Source organism: Chiloscyllium plagiosum, unplaced genomic scaffold, assembly GCF_037043375.1.
Source record: "Chiloscyllium plagiosum isolate Xiang-an unplaced genomic scaffold, Cpla_swu_hap1 HiC_scaffold_12, whole genome shotgun sequence".
Classification (NCBI taxonomy): domain Eukaryota; kingdom Metazoa; phylum Chordata; class Chondrichthyes; order Orectolobiformes; family Hemiscylliidae; genus Chiloscyllium; species Chiloscyllium plagiosum.
The window spans coordinates 72874638-72893347 of NW_028270150.1; the positions used below are offsets into that span (position 1 = coordinate 72874638).

The 18710-nt window shown below is 45.1% G+C and overlaps 1 protein-coding gene across 1 annotated transcript in view; it reads right to left on the reverse strand.

The window, feature by feature from the left end:
• Nucleotides 1-18710, reverse strand: part of LOC122555061 (uncharacterized) — a 62958-nt gene that overhangs the window by 33848 nt on the left and 10400 nt on the right. Inside the window, exon 2 of the mRNA XM_087992311.1 lies at nt 14614-14804. Within this exon, the coding sequence (XP_087848437.1) occupies nt 14614-14804 (191 nt within the window). The remainder of the gene's footprint in view (nt 1-14613; nt 14805-18710) is intronic.

Below are 18710 nucleotides of genomic sequence, written 5' to 3' on the forward strand. Positions count from 1 at the left end.
ATGCTGAATATAGGATTAAAGACAGTGTCTTGGCAGTGTGGAGGAAGAGGGATCTTGGTGTTCAAGTGCATAGATCCCTCAAGTTGCCAGCCAAGTGGATAGGGTTGTTAAGAAAGCACATGGTTTTTTGGCTTTCATTAACAAGGGGATCATGGTTAAGAGCCGCGAGGTTTTGCTGTGGCTCTACAAGACCCTGGTGAGACTGCACTAGTTCTGGTCACCCTATTAGAGGAAAGATAAGGAGGCTTTGGAGAGGGTGCAAAGAAGGTTTACCAGGATGCTGCCTGGACTGGAGGTCCTGTCTTACAAAGAGAGGTTGACTAAGCTCAGACTTTTCCCTCTGGAGAGGTGATGGAAAAGAGGTGACTTCATTGAGGTATACAGGGTAATGAGAGGCATGGATACAGTCAATAGCCAGAGACTTTTCCACAGGGCAGGATTGACTGGCACGGGGGGGGTCATCGTTTTAAGATATTAAGAGGAAGGTATAGAGGAGATGTCAGAGGTAGGTTCTTTACGCAGAAAGTTGTGAATGCATGGAATGCTTTGTCGGCGGTGGTGGTAGAAGTATAGTCAGTAGGGACATTTAAGCAATGGACAGCGTGAATTCAGGTGTGCGTAGGTTACGTTATTTTATTTTAGATTAGGGCCCATTCTGTGCTGTACTTTTCTATGTTCTATATAAAGTGGCCAAAATCATCCTGCAAACTGAGAAGGTATCCTTGACTGTTTCAGTGGACTGAACTAAGGCTAAGGCAACAGAATTGACAAAGGAATTAAAAACAGAATTTCCTGAAAAGCTAGGTAAGCAAAGATAAATAAAATACCAGCACAGCATTTTGGACAGATGGAAATATAGCAGTGATGAAATACACCATCTAACAAGTCAGCAGAGTTCACGAGAATTCAACTGCGGCTAAAGCAGCTTGAACATGAGAAAGAACTAAAGCAATCTGAAAAGGAAATTGAATTTAAAAGACTTGAGTTTGAGGAAGACGACAAAGGAGAAGAATTTAAAGATGGTGGCTCCAGGATGTCTCAGAGAGGGTGTAGAACATTCTCAAGGGGGAGGGTGAGTAGCCAGAAGTCAGAGTGCACATTGGCACAAATGACAAAGGTAGAAATAGGGATGAGGTCCTGTGGAGTGATTAGAGAGAGCTGGAAAAAAAAGTTTAAAACCAGGACTTCGTCGGTGATAATTTCCAGATAACTTCCAGTGCTAGTGAGTGTAAGAACAGGAGGATATGGCAGATGAATGCACAGCTAAAGAACTGGTGCAGGGGGCAGGGATTCAGATTTTTAGATCATTGGGATCTTTTCTGGGGCAGAGATGATCTGTTCAAGAGGGACAGGTTGCATCTGAAGTGGAGGGGGATCAATACCTTAGTGGCCAGATTTGCTAGTGCTAAAAGGGAGGGTTTAAACTAGATTGAAAGGGATGAGATCCTCAACTGCAAGGAGGCAAGTGTAAGGCTAGAAGGAAATACAGTAATCACAGATCGTAAAATGAAGACAGGGCTCAGGTTGGAACATGACAGGGAGCTGCCTGTTAGATAAAACTGCATCTATTTCAATGAAAGAGGACTGACAGGTAAGGTAGCGGAACTCACGGCGTGGCTAAGTACATGGGACTGGGATATCACAGCCATTACAGAAACAGGACTAAAGGAGATAAAGGACTGGCAGCTTAACGTACAGGTGTTTTAGGCAGGACAGAGGTGGTGAAAAGAGGGGAGGGGGGAGTTGCATTTTTGATCAAGGCAAGTATCACAGCAGTAATCAGATGAAATAATTGAAGAATCATGACGAAAGAACTGAAGAGGCTTTGTGGGTGGAGGTAAGAAATAAGAAGGGGATGGTGACATTATTGGGGTTGTACTATAGGCCCCCAAATAGTCACGGAATTAGAGGAACGAATATGCAGGGAGACTGGGGAGACTTGCAGGAGCAATAGGACTGTCATAGTCGGGGATTTTAATTTTCCTAACATTGATTGGGACTACATAGCATTAAAGACTTAAATGGATGGAAGTTTTAAGTGCATTCAGAAATAGAGGTGTACAGCACGGATGTTTCCTCAGGCAGTATTTAGAGGGTCCTACTCGGGAAGGACAAAACTCAACCTACTCTTGGGAAATAGGGTAGGACAGGTGACAGTGGGAGCACTTTGGGATCAGTGGCCATAATTCTATTAATTTTAAAATAGTTATTGAGAGAGATAAAACTGGTCCACATGTACACATACTAAATTGGGGCAAGGGGAATTTTGATGGAATTAGACAGAAGCTTGCAGAAGTTGGTCGAAGTAGTGTTTGCAGGCAAAGTAACCTCTGGCAAGTGGGAGGTCTTTAAAGGTGAGATAGCTAGAGTTCAAGGTCTATATGTTCCTGTGAGGGTGAAAGGCAAAGTTGACAGGAATAGGGAGCCCTGGATGACCAGAGATATTGAGACTTTGACCAGAAAAGAGGAGGAGGTATGGCTCAGGTACAGATAGCTGGGATCAAGTGAGTCCCTGGTAGTATACAGGGAAACCTCGATTATCCAAATGAGATGGGCAGACACTATTTCGTTCGGATAATCGATTATTCAGTTAATCGATTAAATGCCTTTCCTCTGGGGCTTGGAGTTTTTAAAAGTCTGCTCTCCGTTTAGGAGACAAGGCAGCAGCACATTGAGGGCGAGGCCCTACCCCAACCCCGTCCAACACTGCCTCTCTGCCCCGATCCCATCCAACACCACCCCCCGCACCCCTGCCCCGACCCTGTACAACACCGCCCCCGCCCGCCCCTCAACCCCGTCCAACACCACCCTCCAAACCCGGCCAACACCGCTACCCCCGCCCCTCCAACTGCTCAACCCCAAACCCTATCCAACACTGCTCCCACCCGTGCAGAACCCCTATCCACTCCCGCCCCCTCTCCGGGGTAGTCAGACTATACACCAACCTTTGTGGAGTAAGTCTCCATATAGCGTGTACAAATACACACACACACCTTTTTACTGCAACTTTTCGACAGTTTCCACCTCTGCCCCGTATAGGACAATGTTGGAGAGATTATCTGGGGAAGGGAGATTTAGAGTTCACCCCGATGTAGAACTTCAGAGAAAGTGTGTGGTGTGTGTGTGTGTGCGAATGCGTGTGCACGTGTGTGTGTGTATGTGTGTATGTGTGTGTGTGTGTGTTTGTGTGTGGGTGGGGGGGGAGGGGGGGTTAGTCATTTGGAGACGGTGCTTGTTTAATTACTGTAAACAAAAGACGCGATCACTGTTGGAAACACGTCTATGATGTAATGTTTCTATCAGGACCTCAAGATCTCCTTCGGATAATCCAATTTTCAGATAATTGGTATTCGGATAATCGAGGTTCTTCTGTATATGGGACACAGGAGTTTACTGAAGAAATCAGGAGGGCAAAAACAGGGAAATGCGATAGCCATTCACTGAGAAGATTAGGGTGAATCCAAAGAGGTTCTTTAAGTATATTAAAGGAAAAAGAATAGCTAGAGAATAGGACCCCCAAGGACTAAATCTGGACATGTGTGTGTGGAACTGCAGGAGATGGGCGAGGTCCTCAACGATTATTTCTCCTTTATGTTTACTGTGGACAAAGACCAGATGACTTGGGGACATTAGTGGTCATACCTTGGGGACAGTCCATACCACAGTAGAGGATGTGTTCGATATATTTGAATGTATGAAGTTGGATAAATCTCCTGGTCCTGACCAGACATATCCAAGAACATTGCAAAAAGCTAGAGATGAAATTGCAGAGACCCTGGCTGATATTTTTGCATCATCGTTAGCCATGGGTGAGATCCCAGAAGACTGGAAGGTAGCAAATACTGTGCCTTTGTTCAAAGAAATGCTGCAAAGAAAATCCTAGGAACTATAGACCAGGAAGCCTAACATCTGTGGTAGGTAAGTTATTTCAGAAGATTATGAAAGATGAGATATACATGCATTTGGAAAGACAAGGTTTGATTTGGAAAGACAAGGTTTGATTAGGAACAGTCAGCATGGCTTTGTGTATGGGAGATCATGTCTTATAGACTTGTTAGAGTTCTTTCATGAAGTGACTGGGAAGGTTGACAAGGGCAGGGTGGTAGATGTAGTCTATATGGATTTTAGTAAGGCCTTTGTTAAGGTTCAATATGTCAGGCTTCTCTGGAAGGTTAGATTGCAGGGAATCAAGGGGGAGCTGGCAAATTGGATACCCAATTGGCTTGATGGTAGGAAACAAAGGATTATAGTGGAAGGATGCTTGTCAGACTGGAAGTCTGTGACTAACAGAATGCCTCGGGGTTGCTACTGGATCCACTACTGTTTGTTACCTATATCAATGAGTTGGATGAGAATGAAGTGGAGGAGCCAGTGTTTGACTGGGGTGGACAAAGTTAAAAATCATACAATGCCAAGTTATAACCCAACAGGTTTATTTAGAAGTACTAGCTTTCAGAGCACTGCTCATTCAGCTCCACAACCATCTGATGAAGGAGCAGCGCTCTGAAAGCTAATACTTCCAAATAAACCTGTTGGACTATAACCTGGTGTTGTGTGATTTTAACTTGGATGAGAATGTATAAGGCATGATTAATATATTTGCAAATGTCATGAAAGTAGGCAGTATCATGGACAGTGAGGAAGTTTATCAGAAATTGCAGCAAGACCTTGAGCAGCTAGGGAAGTGCACTGAGAAATGGCAAATAGAGTTTAATATAGATAAGTGAGAGATCTTGCATTTTGGAAAGTCAAATCAAGGCAGGAGTTTCATGGTGAATGGTAGGGCCTTAAGGAACAGAGGGACCATGGAGTTCACGTGCATGGTTCTATGCAAGTGGGGTCACAGATAGACAGAGCAGTGATGAAGGCTTTTGGCACACCAGCCTTCATCGGTTAGGACAATAACTATAGAAGTTGGGAAGTTATCTTGCAGTTGTATACGAGACATCGGCGAGGCCGCACTTGGAGTAGTGTATTCAGGTTTGGTTACCTTGCTATAGTAAGGATGTAATTAAACTGGAAAGAGTGCAGAACAAATTTACAAGGATATTGCCAAAACTCAACAATCTGAATTAAAAGGAGGTTGGACAAGCCAGGACTTTTTTCTTTAGAGTATAGAAGGCTGAGGGGGGATCTTATAGAAGTGTATAAGATCATGAGAAGCATGAATAGAGTGAATGCACTCAGTCTGTTTCCTAGGGTTGGGGAATTTGAGGACTAGAGGACATCAGTTTAAGGATAGAGGGGTAAGAATAAAAGAGAACCTGAGGAGCAACTTTTCTTTTTACACAGGGGTGGTATGCATATGGAATGAGCTGTCAGCAGAAGTGGTTGAAGCAGGTACATTAACAACATTTTAAAGGCATTTGGACAAATACATGGATAGGAAAGGTTTAGAAGGATATGGGCCAAGTGCAGGGAAATGGGGTTAGCAAGGATGGACATTATGGATGGCATGGACCAGTTTAGGCTAAAGGGCCTGTCTCCATGTTGCCGGACTCTATGACTCCATAACTAGAGATTCAGTAGAAAGAAAAGGAATTGAGAAAAGAGTAACAGCTTAGGATGTTGGAACATTTTTAGAACAGAACCATGGCAAATAGGAACAGGAGTACATCATGCATCCGAGTGAGCTTACACCGTCATTTAATATAATCCTGGCTGATTGAAGACTTCAATGCATTTTACTCACACTATCCCCATAATTATTATGTCATTGTATCAACGTCGACAGTAAATATATCGAAACACTTCCACAGTCTTCCATAGAGGTCACGCTTTCAAGGTGAGAGGTAGAAAGTTTAAGGGGGATACACGCGGCAAGTACTTCACACAGAGGGTGATGGGTGTTTGGAACACGTTGCCAGCATAGGTGGTAGAGGCAGGCACGGTAGATTCATTTAAGATGCATCTGGATAAATGCATGAGTAGGTGGGGAGTAGTGGAATACAGATGCTCAGGAATTGACCGACAGGTTTAGACTGTACATTTGGATTGGCTCAGGCTTGGAGGGCCGAAGGGCCCATTCCTGGGCTGTAAATTTTCTTTGTTCTTTGTGTTCTGCAATACTAAATTCTAAAGACAACCTTCTAATAAACAAAATTCTCATCTCAGTACTAACTAGAATCCCCCTTATTCTTAAATTGTATTCCTGGTTCTAGACTCCCCAACCAGGAAACATCTTACCTTATATCTACACTACTTACCTTCCCAAATATTCTGTAAATTATAATGAGTTCACTTCTCATTCTCAGAAACTCGAGAGAATACAGGCCCAATTTGCCCAACTTCTCTTCACTGGATAGTCCTTCCAACACGGAAAAAGTCTGGTCAACCTTTATTGCACTTCCTCTTTAGCAACGATACATCTCCTGACATAATGAGACTAAACTTGCACAGACTGCTCCAGGTGCTATCTAACCAAGCTACAATGAGTTTGAAACAAGACTTCACGACTACTTTCCTCAAATCCTCTTACAACCAAGGCCATCAGTCATTAGCTTTTCTCATAGCTTGCTGCACTTGTAAGATATTCTTCAGTGACTTATTGATAGTGACATCCAAGTCCCTATGCAAATCTACACTTTCCAACCTCTTACCATTTAAGAGATACTCTGCACACCTTTTCTTCCTACCAAAGTGGATAACTTCACATTTTTCCACATTTTATTCCATCTGCATCTTCTTGCCCAATTACTAAGCCTGTCCAAATCTTAAGTGAAATAATTTTACATTCTTCCTTACAACACAAAACTGTTTAGCGTTATATTATAAAAGACAATGAAAATATTAAATTTGCCACATAGAACACACCCCTCCAGCCCCCACATCTGCTGTGAACAGTTGGACCCAAGGGGCTGAATACTGTTAAGTCCCTTGGATCTGACGGGATGCACCATAAGATATTACAGCCAATGCACTGGTAGTAATCTTCCAAGAATTGTTAGATTCTGGGAAAGTCTCAGAGGATTGTAAAACTGCCAATTTAAAATATTTAAAAGAGGCGAGACAGAAACAGACAACTATTGGCCAATTATCTTAACCCGTTATTGGAAACAATTTAGAGTCTATTATGAAGAATGTTATAGCAGATCATTTAAAAATACAGAATATGATCAAACAGAGTCAGCATAGTTTCACTAAGGGGAAATCAGACACGACAAATTTACCAGAATTCCTTGAGAAAGAACAAGCAGGACAGATAAAGGGGAAGCTGTCATGTTTTGATTTTTAGAAGGCATTTGATAGGGTACTGCATATTAGTCCACTTAAGAGCCCAGAATGTTGATGTTAGTTTATTAGTATAGTTAAAAGATTGGCTAACTCACCAAAGAAAGAAAGTTGGGATTACGGGGAACATTTTGAGGATGGCAGCTTGTAACTAGCAGAGTGCCACAGGGATCAGTTCTGGGGTAACAAGGGGGTCATTCTTTTAAAACAGGAATGAGGAAGAAGTTCTTCTATAGGGGGCAGTTAATTTGTGGAATCGTTTACCACAGAGGCTGGGTCGTCTAGCTTATTCAAGTTTGAAATAGACAGATTTTTAATCAGCAATAGAATCAAGCGTTATGGGAAAAAGGCAGGAAGGTACTGTTGAGGATTATCAGATCAGCAATGATCTGAATGGCAGAACAGACTCAATGGACTGAATGGACTTTTACTGCTCCTACATCTTACTGTCTTAAGCACTGATGCTTGTCGTAGCCCATTAGTCATATTCTGTAGCATGAAAATTACCCATTTATTCCTACCATTTTCTAACTATTCCAAAAACTGATGCTAGGTTTACTGGCTCGTACTTTCAAGTTTTCTTCGTCGCTTTTTTCTTCAGGCATGGTGTTACATGACTTGCAGTCAGCTAGAATCTAGAGAATTTTTCAAAATCAAACACCTCTGCAGAACCTTATTTTAGAAGGCCATTAGGTCCAATACTTATCAGATTTTAGTCCCTTAGGCTTTCCTTTTTTTCTGATATTAATTTCCTTAATCTTATCACCCGCTTGATTATGTTCTGTTTCTAACCCCTACCAAGTAGAAGATCAAGGACAGTAGTAGACTGAAACATCGATTTTCCGTTCCTCGGATGCTGCTTGACCTGCTGTGCTTTTCCAACACCACTCTAATCTAGACTCTGATTTCCAGCATCTGTAGTACTCACTTCTGCACAGTAGAAACATGGCGACACCTCAAGTTTCATTCCAAGTCACACATCATCCTGACTTGGAAATATGTCTTTTCTACTGTTAAAACAGACAAACGCTGTGTTTGATGTCTTTGCCATTTCTTCGTTCCTTTGTCAACATCTCTGACTCTAAGAAAGAAACCTCTACTTTACTCTCCTCCTCTGTTTTACTCTCATGCTATTTCTGAAATGTTTCAGTTGAGTTTTTGCTGACTGTTTGTTGATTTCAAAACACCCAAGATCCTCTGGCATATTACTTTTATTTGTAACATAACAATCGCTTAGTCATAGATAGAGTCATAGTAATGTACGGCATGGAAACAGACCCTTCGGTCCAACCTGTCCATGCCGACCAGATATCCCAACCCAATCTAGTCCCACCTGCCAGCAGCCGACCCATATCCTTCCAAGCTCTTCCTATTCATATACCCATCCAAATGCCTTTTAAATGTTGCAATTGTACCAGCCTCCACCACATCCTCTGGCAGCTCATTCCATACACGTAACACCCTCTGCATGAAAAAGTTGCCTCTTAGGTCTCTTCTATATCTTTCCCCTCTCACTCCAAACATATGCCCTCTAGTTTTGGACTCCACAACCCCAGGGAAAAGACTTTGCCTATTTATCCTATCCATGCCCCTCACTTTTGTAAACCTCTATAAGGTCACCCCTCAGCCTCCGATGCTGCAGGGAAAACAGCCCCAGCCTATTCAGTCTCTCCCTACAGCTCAAATCCTCCAACCCTGGCAACATCCTTGTAAATCTTTTCTGAACCCTTTCAAGTTTCACAACATCTTTCTGATAAGAAGGAGACCAGAATTGCACGCAATATTCCAACAGTGGCCTAACCAATGTCCTGTACAGCCGCAACATGACCTTCCAACTCCTGTACTCAATACTCTGACCAATAAAGGAAAGCATACCAAACACCTTCTTCACTATCCTATCTACCTGTGACTCCACTTTCAAGGAGCTATGAACCTGCACTCCAAGGTCTCTTTGTTCAGCAATACACCCTCGGACCTTACCATTAAGTGTATAAGTCCTGCTAAGATTTGCTTTCCCAAAATGCAGCACCTCGTATTTATCGGAATTAAACTCCATCTGCCACTTCTCAGGCCATTGGCCCATCTGGTCCAGATCCTGTTGTAATCCGAGGTAAACCTCTTTGCTGTCCACTACATCTCCAATTTTGGTGTCATCTGCAAACTTACTAACTGTACCTCTTATGTTCGCACCCAAATCATTTATGTAAGTGAAAAAAAGTAGAGGACCCAACTGTAATAATTCTACCCTTAACTTTTCAAATAAGGCAGGGATAGGCCTTTCTTCCCAAGTTTTGTTATTTTTAATAGAACACATCTTTGTTGAACATTTTAAAACTGTTTCTTCAAATATTTCCTGTTATTTATTACCCCACTTTTTAATATATTTGATTAACTTTAGATAGGTATGAGGGGAGAATGATGTTAGGTTTGTTTAAAATTTTTACTTAAGACTGTAAAAGTAAAGGTGGAAGCATTTGCAGCCATTTTTAGACAGAAGTGTTGTGTGGATGATCAAACTAGGCCTCAGGGTGATGAACTGGCTTGATGGAGAAGTTCCAGAGGGCGGTTGGGAAGAGTGCATGTAAGTGGAAACATTATGAATTGCAAGAAACAAAATTATCAGACAAACCGTATCCTGGTAGAAGTCAAACCAGTACAAAGACAACAAATCCTAGATACCTGATCACCCCAGTTTAGCCTCCTAAGGTCCCAGAATCACAAATCTTAGTCTTTAGCCTACTGGATTCACATAATTTGATATGAACAAGCAGTTGAAGGAAACGTACACAGCAAAGGTTATTGGCCCCAATAAAACTCTTATTATACTGATGGAGACTTTTGGCTTCAGACTTAACCATTCCATGCTTTGGCAGACAGTTGCAGAACAATTACAGCAATGGCAATCGGGAAATTCGAACAGATATATTCTGCTCACTAAAGTCAGGATAAATTCAATCCAGTCAACTACTGCCCATCAGTAAACATCAGTAAAGGGATGGAAGATGTCATGAACAACCACATCTACCAACAGTTACTCAGCAATAAACTGCTCACCATCTGGTTCAATGTCTTTTAAGGAATGAAATCTCTTACTGGAAATCACACATTGGAAATTTCTGGCCTGTGTGTGATTCCAGACCCTCAGTAAGCTATTCCGTTCAAGGGCACGAGAGTTAGGCACAAACTGTTCTAAGAGATGAACTCAAAACGTTAAATGGGACAGTCTTTGACATCAAGGCAGCATCTGAGTGTAGCACAAATAAAACTTCGCAAAATTGAAGTCAATGGGAATTGGGGTTACAGTTATTCAGTGATTGGAGTTATACCTAGATCAAATGATGATAGCTGAGTTGGAGATCAATCATCTAATCCCGAAGTCATTTGAAGGAATTTCTCAGTTTAGTGCCCTAGATCCGGGAGTGTAGAACGGCTTTATTCAGGACATTCACTCTGACATAAATCGGATGTGGAGATGTTTGCTGAAGATTCAACACTGTTCATTGAGTACCATTCACAATTTCAGATGCTGAAGATATCTATGCCAAGATGCAGCAAACCCTGGACAAAATTCAAGTTTCTGATAAAGGATCACTTAAAACATTAACTCTTTTCTCTGTGCAGATGCTGCCAGATCTGCTGCATTTCTGCAAAACTGTTTTTTGTTCAGACTTGGATTCAAAACTAGGAATTAACGTTCAAACCACTTAAAGAAATGGTTATCTACAAACTCTCACTTAACGTTCAACAACATTGCCGTGGCTAACTTCACCACTATAAACAAAGTGATCACTAGTGACTAGAAATTTAATTGCAGCATAATATACACATGCACCTTATGGCATTATGGCCACAACAGCAGGTCAGAAGCTGGGGATTCTACAGGAAATAACTTGTTTCTTTAGTTCTTAAAGAGTGACCATCATCCACAAAGGACTATTCAGGAACATCATGGAATATTCCTTTCCTACCTAGATGCATTCAGTTCCAAACACTGCAAGAAACCCAACATCATCCAAGACCAAATAGCCCACTTAACTGTCATTCCATCCAACATATTAAACTTTTACTCCTTCCACTAGACAACTCACGGTGGCAGCAGAGTATACCACAGATAAAATAAACTGCAACAATGCACCAAGTATCCTCCAATTCCATCTTTCAAATCTACAACCCCTATCAGGTAGAAGAACAAGGGCAGTAGATGCATGGCAACACCTCAAGTTTCATTCCAAGCCACACATCATTCTGACTTGGAACTATGTCACTGTTCCCTCAATGGTTTGGGTTAAAATCCTGGAATTCCCTTCCCAACAGGATTCTGGATGTACACACACCACATGGATCGTAGTTGTTCAAGATGCCAGTTTACTGACACCTATTCAGACATTTCAGGATGTGCAATAAATGCCCAAAACCCATGAACGGATTAAAAAAATGTAGGTAGGCGGAAACAGAGATGATGGTCGAAATAGATGTAGCTCATGTTAAGACATGAGTAGTACTAATGCTCGAGTTCAGGTTTGTGGAGGCCGAAAGGTGTAAATTTCAACAGAAAGGCATGCCAGGTGGAGCATCAGAAATACCTAAAAATGAGATGTTAACCTGGTGAAGCTACAACATAAAACTATGTGCATGCCAAAGAAAGAGGCAGCATGCAAGAAACAGGTGAGGCTATCCACAATCAATGAATCGGTTATAAGCTTTGTAGGAGAAAGTGAGGACTGCAGATGCTGGAGTACCAGAGTTGAAAAATGTGGTGCTGGAAAAACACAGCAGGCCAGGCAGCATCCGAGGAGCAGGAGAATCGACGTTTCGGGCATAAGCCCTTCTTCAGGAATGAGGCTGGTGTGCCGAGCGGGCTGAGATAAATGGTAGGGGGGAGGGAATTTGGGGGAGGGGCGCTGGGAATACAATAGGTGGAAGGAAGTGAGGGTGATAGGCCGGAGAGGGGGTGGGGCGGAGAGGTCAGGAAGAAGATTGCAGGTCAAGAGGGCGGTGCTCAATCAGAGGGTTGGGACTGAGATAAGGTGGGGGGGGGGAATGAGGAAGCTGGAGAAATCTACATTCATCCCGTGTGGTTGGAGGGTTCCTAGGCGGAACATGAGGCGCTCTTCCTCCAGGCATCGTGTGGCCAGGGTCAGGCGATGGAGGAGGCCAAGGACCTGCATGTCATTGGCGGAGTGGGAGATGGAGTTAAACCGTTCAGCCACGGGGCGGTTGGGTTGGTTGGTGTGCGTGTCCCAGACGTGTTCCCTGAAACGTTCCACAAGTAGGCAGCTGGTCTCCCCAATGTACAGGAGACCACATCGGGTGCAGTGGATAGAATAAATGATGTGTGTGGAGGTGCAGGTGAATTTGCGACAGATATGGAAAGATCCATTGGGGCCTTGGAGGGAGGTGAGGGGGGAGGTGTGAGCGCAAGTTTTGTACTTCTCGCTGTTGCAGGGGAAGGTGCCGGGAGTGGAGGTTGGGTTGGTGGGGGGTGTGGACTTGACGAGGGAGTCACGGAGGGAGTGGTCTCTCCTGAATGCTGATAGGGGTGGAGAGGGAACTATATCCTTGGTGGTGGGGTCTGTCTGGAGGTGGCGGAAATGATGGAGGATGATACGATGTATCCGGAGGTTGGTGGGGTGGAAGGCGAGGACCGTGAGGTTCTGTCCTGGTGGCGATTGGAGGGGCGGGGTTCAAGGGCGGAGGTGCAGGAGGTGGAGGAGAGCGTTGTCGACCACATCGGAGGGGAAATTGTGGTCTTTGAAGAAGGAGGCCATTTAAGTTGTTCGGTAGTGGGACTGGTCCTCCTGGGAGCCGATGTGGCGGAGGAACTGGGAACATGGGATGGCGTTTTTACAGGGCGCAGGGTGGGAGGAGGGGTAAACTAGGTAGCTGTGGAAGTCAGTTGGTTTGTAGTAAATGTCGGTGTTGAATCGGTCACCCGAGATAGAAATGGAGAGGTCTAGGAAGGGGAAGGAGGAGTCTGAGATGGTCCAGGTAACTTTGAGGTCGGGGTTAAAGGTGTTAGTAAAGTGGATGAACTGTTCAATCTCCTCATGGGAGCACGAGGTAGAGCCAATACAATCATCGATGTTGCGGAGGAAAAGGTGGGGGGTGGTGCCAGTGTAGCTGCGGAAGATGGACTGTTCCACATATCTGATGAAGAGGCAGGCATAGCTGGGGGCCCATGTGGGTGCCCATGGCTACTCCTTTGGTTTCGAGGAGGTGGGAGGATTGGAAGGAGAAGTTGTTAAGAGTGAGGACCAGTTCAGTCAGTCGAAGGAGGGTGTCAGTGGAAGGGTACTGGTTGGTTCGGCAGGAGAGGAAGAAGCAGAGGACTTGGAGGCCTTTGTGATGGGGGATGGAAGTGTATGGGGACTGGATGTCCACCATGAAGATAAGGTGTTGGGGGCCAGGGAAGCGAAAGTCATGGAGGAGGTGGAGGGCGTGGGTGGAGTCCCGAACATAGGTGGGGAGTTCTTGGACTAAGGGGGATAGGACAGTGTCGAGGTATGCAGAGATGAGTTCGGTGGGGCAGGAGAAGGCTGAGACAATGGGTCGGCTGGGGCAACCGGGTTTGTGGATTTTGGGTAGGAGGTAGAAACGGGCAGTGCGGCGTTGTGGGACTAGGAGGTTGGAGGCAGTGGATGGGAGATCTCCTGAGGTGATGAGGTTATGGATGGTCTGGGAGATGATGGTTTGATGGTGGGAGGTGGGGTCATGGTCAAGTGGGCAGTAGGAGAAGGTGTCTGCGAGTTGGCATCTAGCTTCAGCGGTGTAAAGATCGGTGCGCCAAACTACCACTGCGCCTCCCTTGTCTGCCTGTTTGATGGTGAGGTTGGGGTTGGAGCAGAGGGAGTGGAGGGCTGCGTGTTGTGAGGGTAAGAGGTTGGAGTGGGTGAGGGGGTGGACAGGTTGAGGCGGTCGATGTCGCGGTGGCAGTTGGATATGAAGAGATCAAGGGCGGGTAAGAGGCCAGCACGGGGTGTCCAGGTGGATGGGGTGTGTTGGAGGTGGGAGAAGGGGTCGTCAGAGGGTGGGCGAGAGTCCTTGTTGAAGAAGTAGGCGCGGAGGCGAAGGCGACGGAAGAAATGCTCGATATCTAGCCATGTGTCAAACTCATTGATCCGGGAGCGTAGGGGGATGAAGGTGAGGCCTCTGCTGAGGACTGATCGTTCATCCTCAGAGAGGGGGAGGTCTGGAGGGATAGTGAAAATACGGCAGGGCTGGGAGCTAGGACCTGGTGTGGGCAGAATTAGTCGTGGGGGCGGAGTGGTCCTTGATCAGGTGAGTGACGTCACTGGGGGTGGAAGTGGCTGTGGCGACGGCCACTCCAGGGGCAGAAGTGGCGCACCAAGCAGAAATAGCGCTGGTCCCGGTGGCCTTGGTTACCGCAGCAGCCGCACATCTGTCGGCGATGGTCTTCCTGGCTATCATGGAGGCGTTGTCTGGGCGGCGATTGCGGAGGATATATGGCCAGTGGTGGCTGTTGTCCGAGCAGCGGTGGGGCAGGAGGTGACATCACCATTCGCCGCAGCGGTGGTGGCTGCAGTGGCCACGTGGGCAATGGCACCCGCGCGGTTCTGAAGGTCACAAGAAGGATCTGGAACGGTCAAGGAATTCGGAGTGTGGGGGTGAGTACATGAAAGTTTTTTGTATTTACTTTCTTTGATGTTCGATATGGCTAAGAAAAAATCCTACCACTTCCTCCAAACCAAAGGAGAAGCCATGGGCACCCGCATGGGCCCCAGCTATGCTTACCTCTTCGTCGGATATGTGGAACAGTCCATCTTCCACATCTACACTGGCATCACCCCCCACCTTTTCCTCTGCTACATCGATGATTGTATTGGCACTACCTCGTGCTCCCACAAGAAGGTTGAACAGTTCATCCACTTTACTAACACCTTCCACCCCGACCTCAAATTTACCTGGACTGTCTCGGACTCCTCCCTCCTCTTCCTAGACCTTTCCATTTATATCTCGGGGGACCGACTCAACACAGACATTTACTACAAACCGACCGACTCCCACTATGCCCCCTGTAAAAACGCCATCCCATATTCCCAATTCCTCCCCCTCTGCCGCATCTGCTCCCAGGAGGACCAATTCCACTACCAAACAACTCAAATGGCCTCCATCTTCAAAGACCGCAATTTCCCCTCCGACGTGGTCAACAATGCTCTCCACCGCATCTCCTCCACTTCCTGTACCTCCAATCGCCACCAGGACAGAACCCCACTGGTCCTCACCTTCCACCCCACCAATCTCCGGATACATCGTATCATCCTCCGTCATTTCCGCCACCTCCAGACAGACCCCACCACCAGGGATATATTTCCCTCTCCACCCCTATCAGCATTCAGGAGAGACCACTCCCTTAGCGACTCCCTCGTAAAGTCCACACCCCCCACCAACCCAACCTCCACTCCCGGCACCTTCCCCTGCAATCGTAAGAAGTGCAAAACTTGCGCCCACACCTCCCTCCAAGGCCCCAATGGATCCTTCTATATCCATCGCAAATTCACCTGCACCTCCACACACATCATTTACTGTATCTGCTGCACGCGATGTGGTCTCCTGTACATTGGGGAGACCAGCTGCCTACTTGTGGAATGTTTCAGGGAACACCTCTGGGACACGCGCACCAACCAACCCAACCGCCCTGTGGCTGAACACTAACTCCCCCTCCCACTCCACCAATGACATGCAGGTCCTTGACCTCCTCCATCGCCAGACCCTGGCCACACGACGCCTGGAGGAACAGCGCCTCATCTTCCGCCTAGGAACCCTCCAACCACACGGATGAATGTAGATTTCTCCAGCTTCCTCATTTCCCCTCCCCTCCACCTTATCTCAGTCCCAACCTCCAGTTTCAGCACCGCCCTCTTGACCTGCAATCTTCTTCCTGACCTCTCCGCCCCCACCCCCTCTCCGGCCTATCACCCTCACCTCCTTCCACCTATCGTATTCCCAGCACCCCTCCCCCAAATTCCCTCCCCCCTACCCTTTATCTCAGCCCACTTGGCACACTAGCCTCATTCCTGAAGGGCTTATGCCCGAAATGTCGATTCTCCTTCTCCTCGGATGCTGCCTGGCCTGCTGTGTTTTTCCAGCACCACATTTTTCGACTATAAACCTTGTAGTCCTGCCACAGTTAGTCGTGAATGACAGCTGACAACTAACATAATGAAGAGCTCCACAAAAATCTCCATCTTCAAATGATGTGTAAACCCATCACCAGGCAGAAGTATTTACATCCATCTTCAACTATAAAACTGGATATTCCAACTTTTTCTCCTCAAGTCCCCAGCAGTTTTCATCCAATTTGATTCACTCCATGTGACAAGAAATAGCCACCAGCCAAGAAAACATTCCAGCAACAGGACTGAGGACTTGTGCCCCAGAACTAGCCATGCCCTAGTCAAGCTTTTCTAGTGTAGATGCAACACTGATATCTATTCAGCAATGTGAAAACTTATATAGAAATGGCCAGTCAACAAAAGGCAGGACAAATCTAACCTGGCTGATTTCCATCCTACTTCTGTATTCTTGATCATCAAATTGACTGGAATCTCATCCATCAACAATCACGCCTTTTACCACTAATTCACAGTGGCAGCAGTGTGTACCATTTACAAGATTTACTGTACTGCAAAAACTTATGAAGACTCCTTCAGTATAAAATTCCAGTCTTGAACTCTACCACCTAGAAGGACAAGGGCAGCACATAGATCGAAACACCATCACATCCAAGTTCCCCTCCAAAACACACTGACTTGGAATTGTATCAACATTCCTTACTTATTTCTGGGTCAAAAACCTTGATCTCCCTAACGTCACTGTGGATGTCTCTACAGCGCAAAGTTTAAGGAGGCACCTCAACAGTATCTTCTCCAGGGCAATTAGGAATGGGCAGTAAACGCGGGCCTGACCAGCAATTCCCATAAGCCGAGAAAGAATTTTAAAAACTCATAATAGGAATGACTTTTCATATAGATTCAGATAAACTTTCATTCTAAGCCACAATTTTATATCCTAAATTGGCTAAGACTTTTAACTTAAACTGTGTTAAAATAAAGTCACTGTCTCTTTTTAAAGCATATTAAATGCCTATTCATTACCTTGGATTAAAGTTGGCAAACAGTTCACTAAGTTGTGCTTGGCTCTTCAGCGCAATTAGAGTCATAGAGATGTACAGCACGGAAAACAGACCCATCGGTCCAACTTGTCTATACCGACCAGATATCCCAGCCCAATCAAGTCCCACCTGCCAGCACCTCGCCCATATCCTTCCAAACTCTTCCTATTCATATACCCATCCAGATGCCTTTTAAATGCTGCAATTGTACCAGCCTCCACCACTTCCTCGGACAGCTCATTCCATACACGTACAACCCTCTGCGTGAAAAAGTTGCCCCTTAGGTCTCTTTTATATCTTTCTCCTCTCACTCTAAACCTATGCCCTCTAGTTCTGGACTCCCTTACCCAGGGAAAAGACTTTGTCTATTTATCCTACCATGTCCCTCATGATTTTATAAAACCTCTATAAGGTCACTCCTTAGCCTCCGATACTCCACGGAAAGCAGCCCCAGCCTATTCAGCCTCTCCCTATAACTCAAATCCTCCAACCCTGGCAAAATCCTTGTAAATCTTTTCTGAACCATTTCAAGTTTCACAATACCTTTCAGATAAGAAGGAGACCAGAATTGCACGCGATATTCCAACAGTGGCCTAACCAACGTCCTGTATAGCCACAACACGACCTCCCAACTCCTGTATTCAATACTCTGACCAATAAAAAACATTCCAAACACCTTCACTAGTTGATAATGGGTTGATTTCTGGTAATCATATGATATTGTCTAATGATAATTCTTGTCAAGCACATGACTCCAATCTCTGTGGAGGTTAAAGAAAGCCCCTGTGAAAGACAGGATTGGCCTTTCAAAATGACTGACATCCCAGGAACCAATCAGGAGATAGTAAGAAGGAGTATCAATAAGATGACAATGATCTTTAAAACAAAAATCAAATTGACCACACACCACCTTGGCAATTTAAGACTGATCATATACTGTTTGTGCGCTAACAAGTCAGAGCTCAGGGAATCCACTGACCTTGGACAGATTTATTGTCTAACAAGGGTGAATACATAGTAACTTTTAGCAACCAAACACACAAGAACAAAGAAAATAGACTTCAATATAACACAGCAAAAAGACAAGTGCCCAATTAACCAGAAATCATGAGCCAATGTTTCAAAATGGATCAATTGATACCACTGCCTGTAGTCAACATCACTGTTCTGTACTTATCGTAATAAAATTAAAATCAAAGATATTTTTGAAGACATACTGATACCTGATCTGTCCCGCAATTTTCCCAACCTAGTCTACAATTGAGAGACCTAAGTCAATTACATTTAAAGTTAAATTGAATACTCTAGAAATTACAAAGCTTCATCCATCCCATCCCTGGCCTCCAAA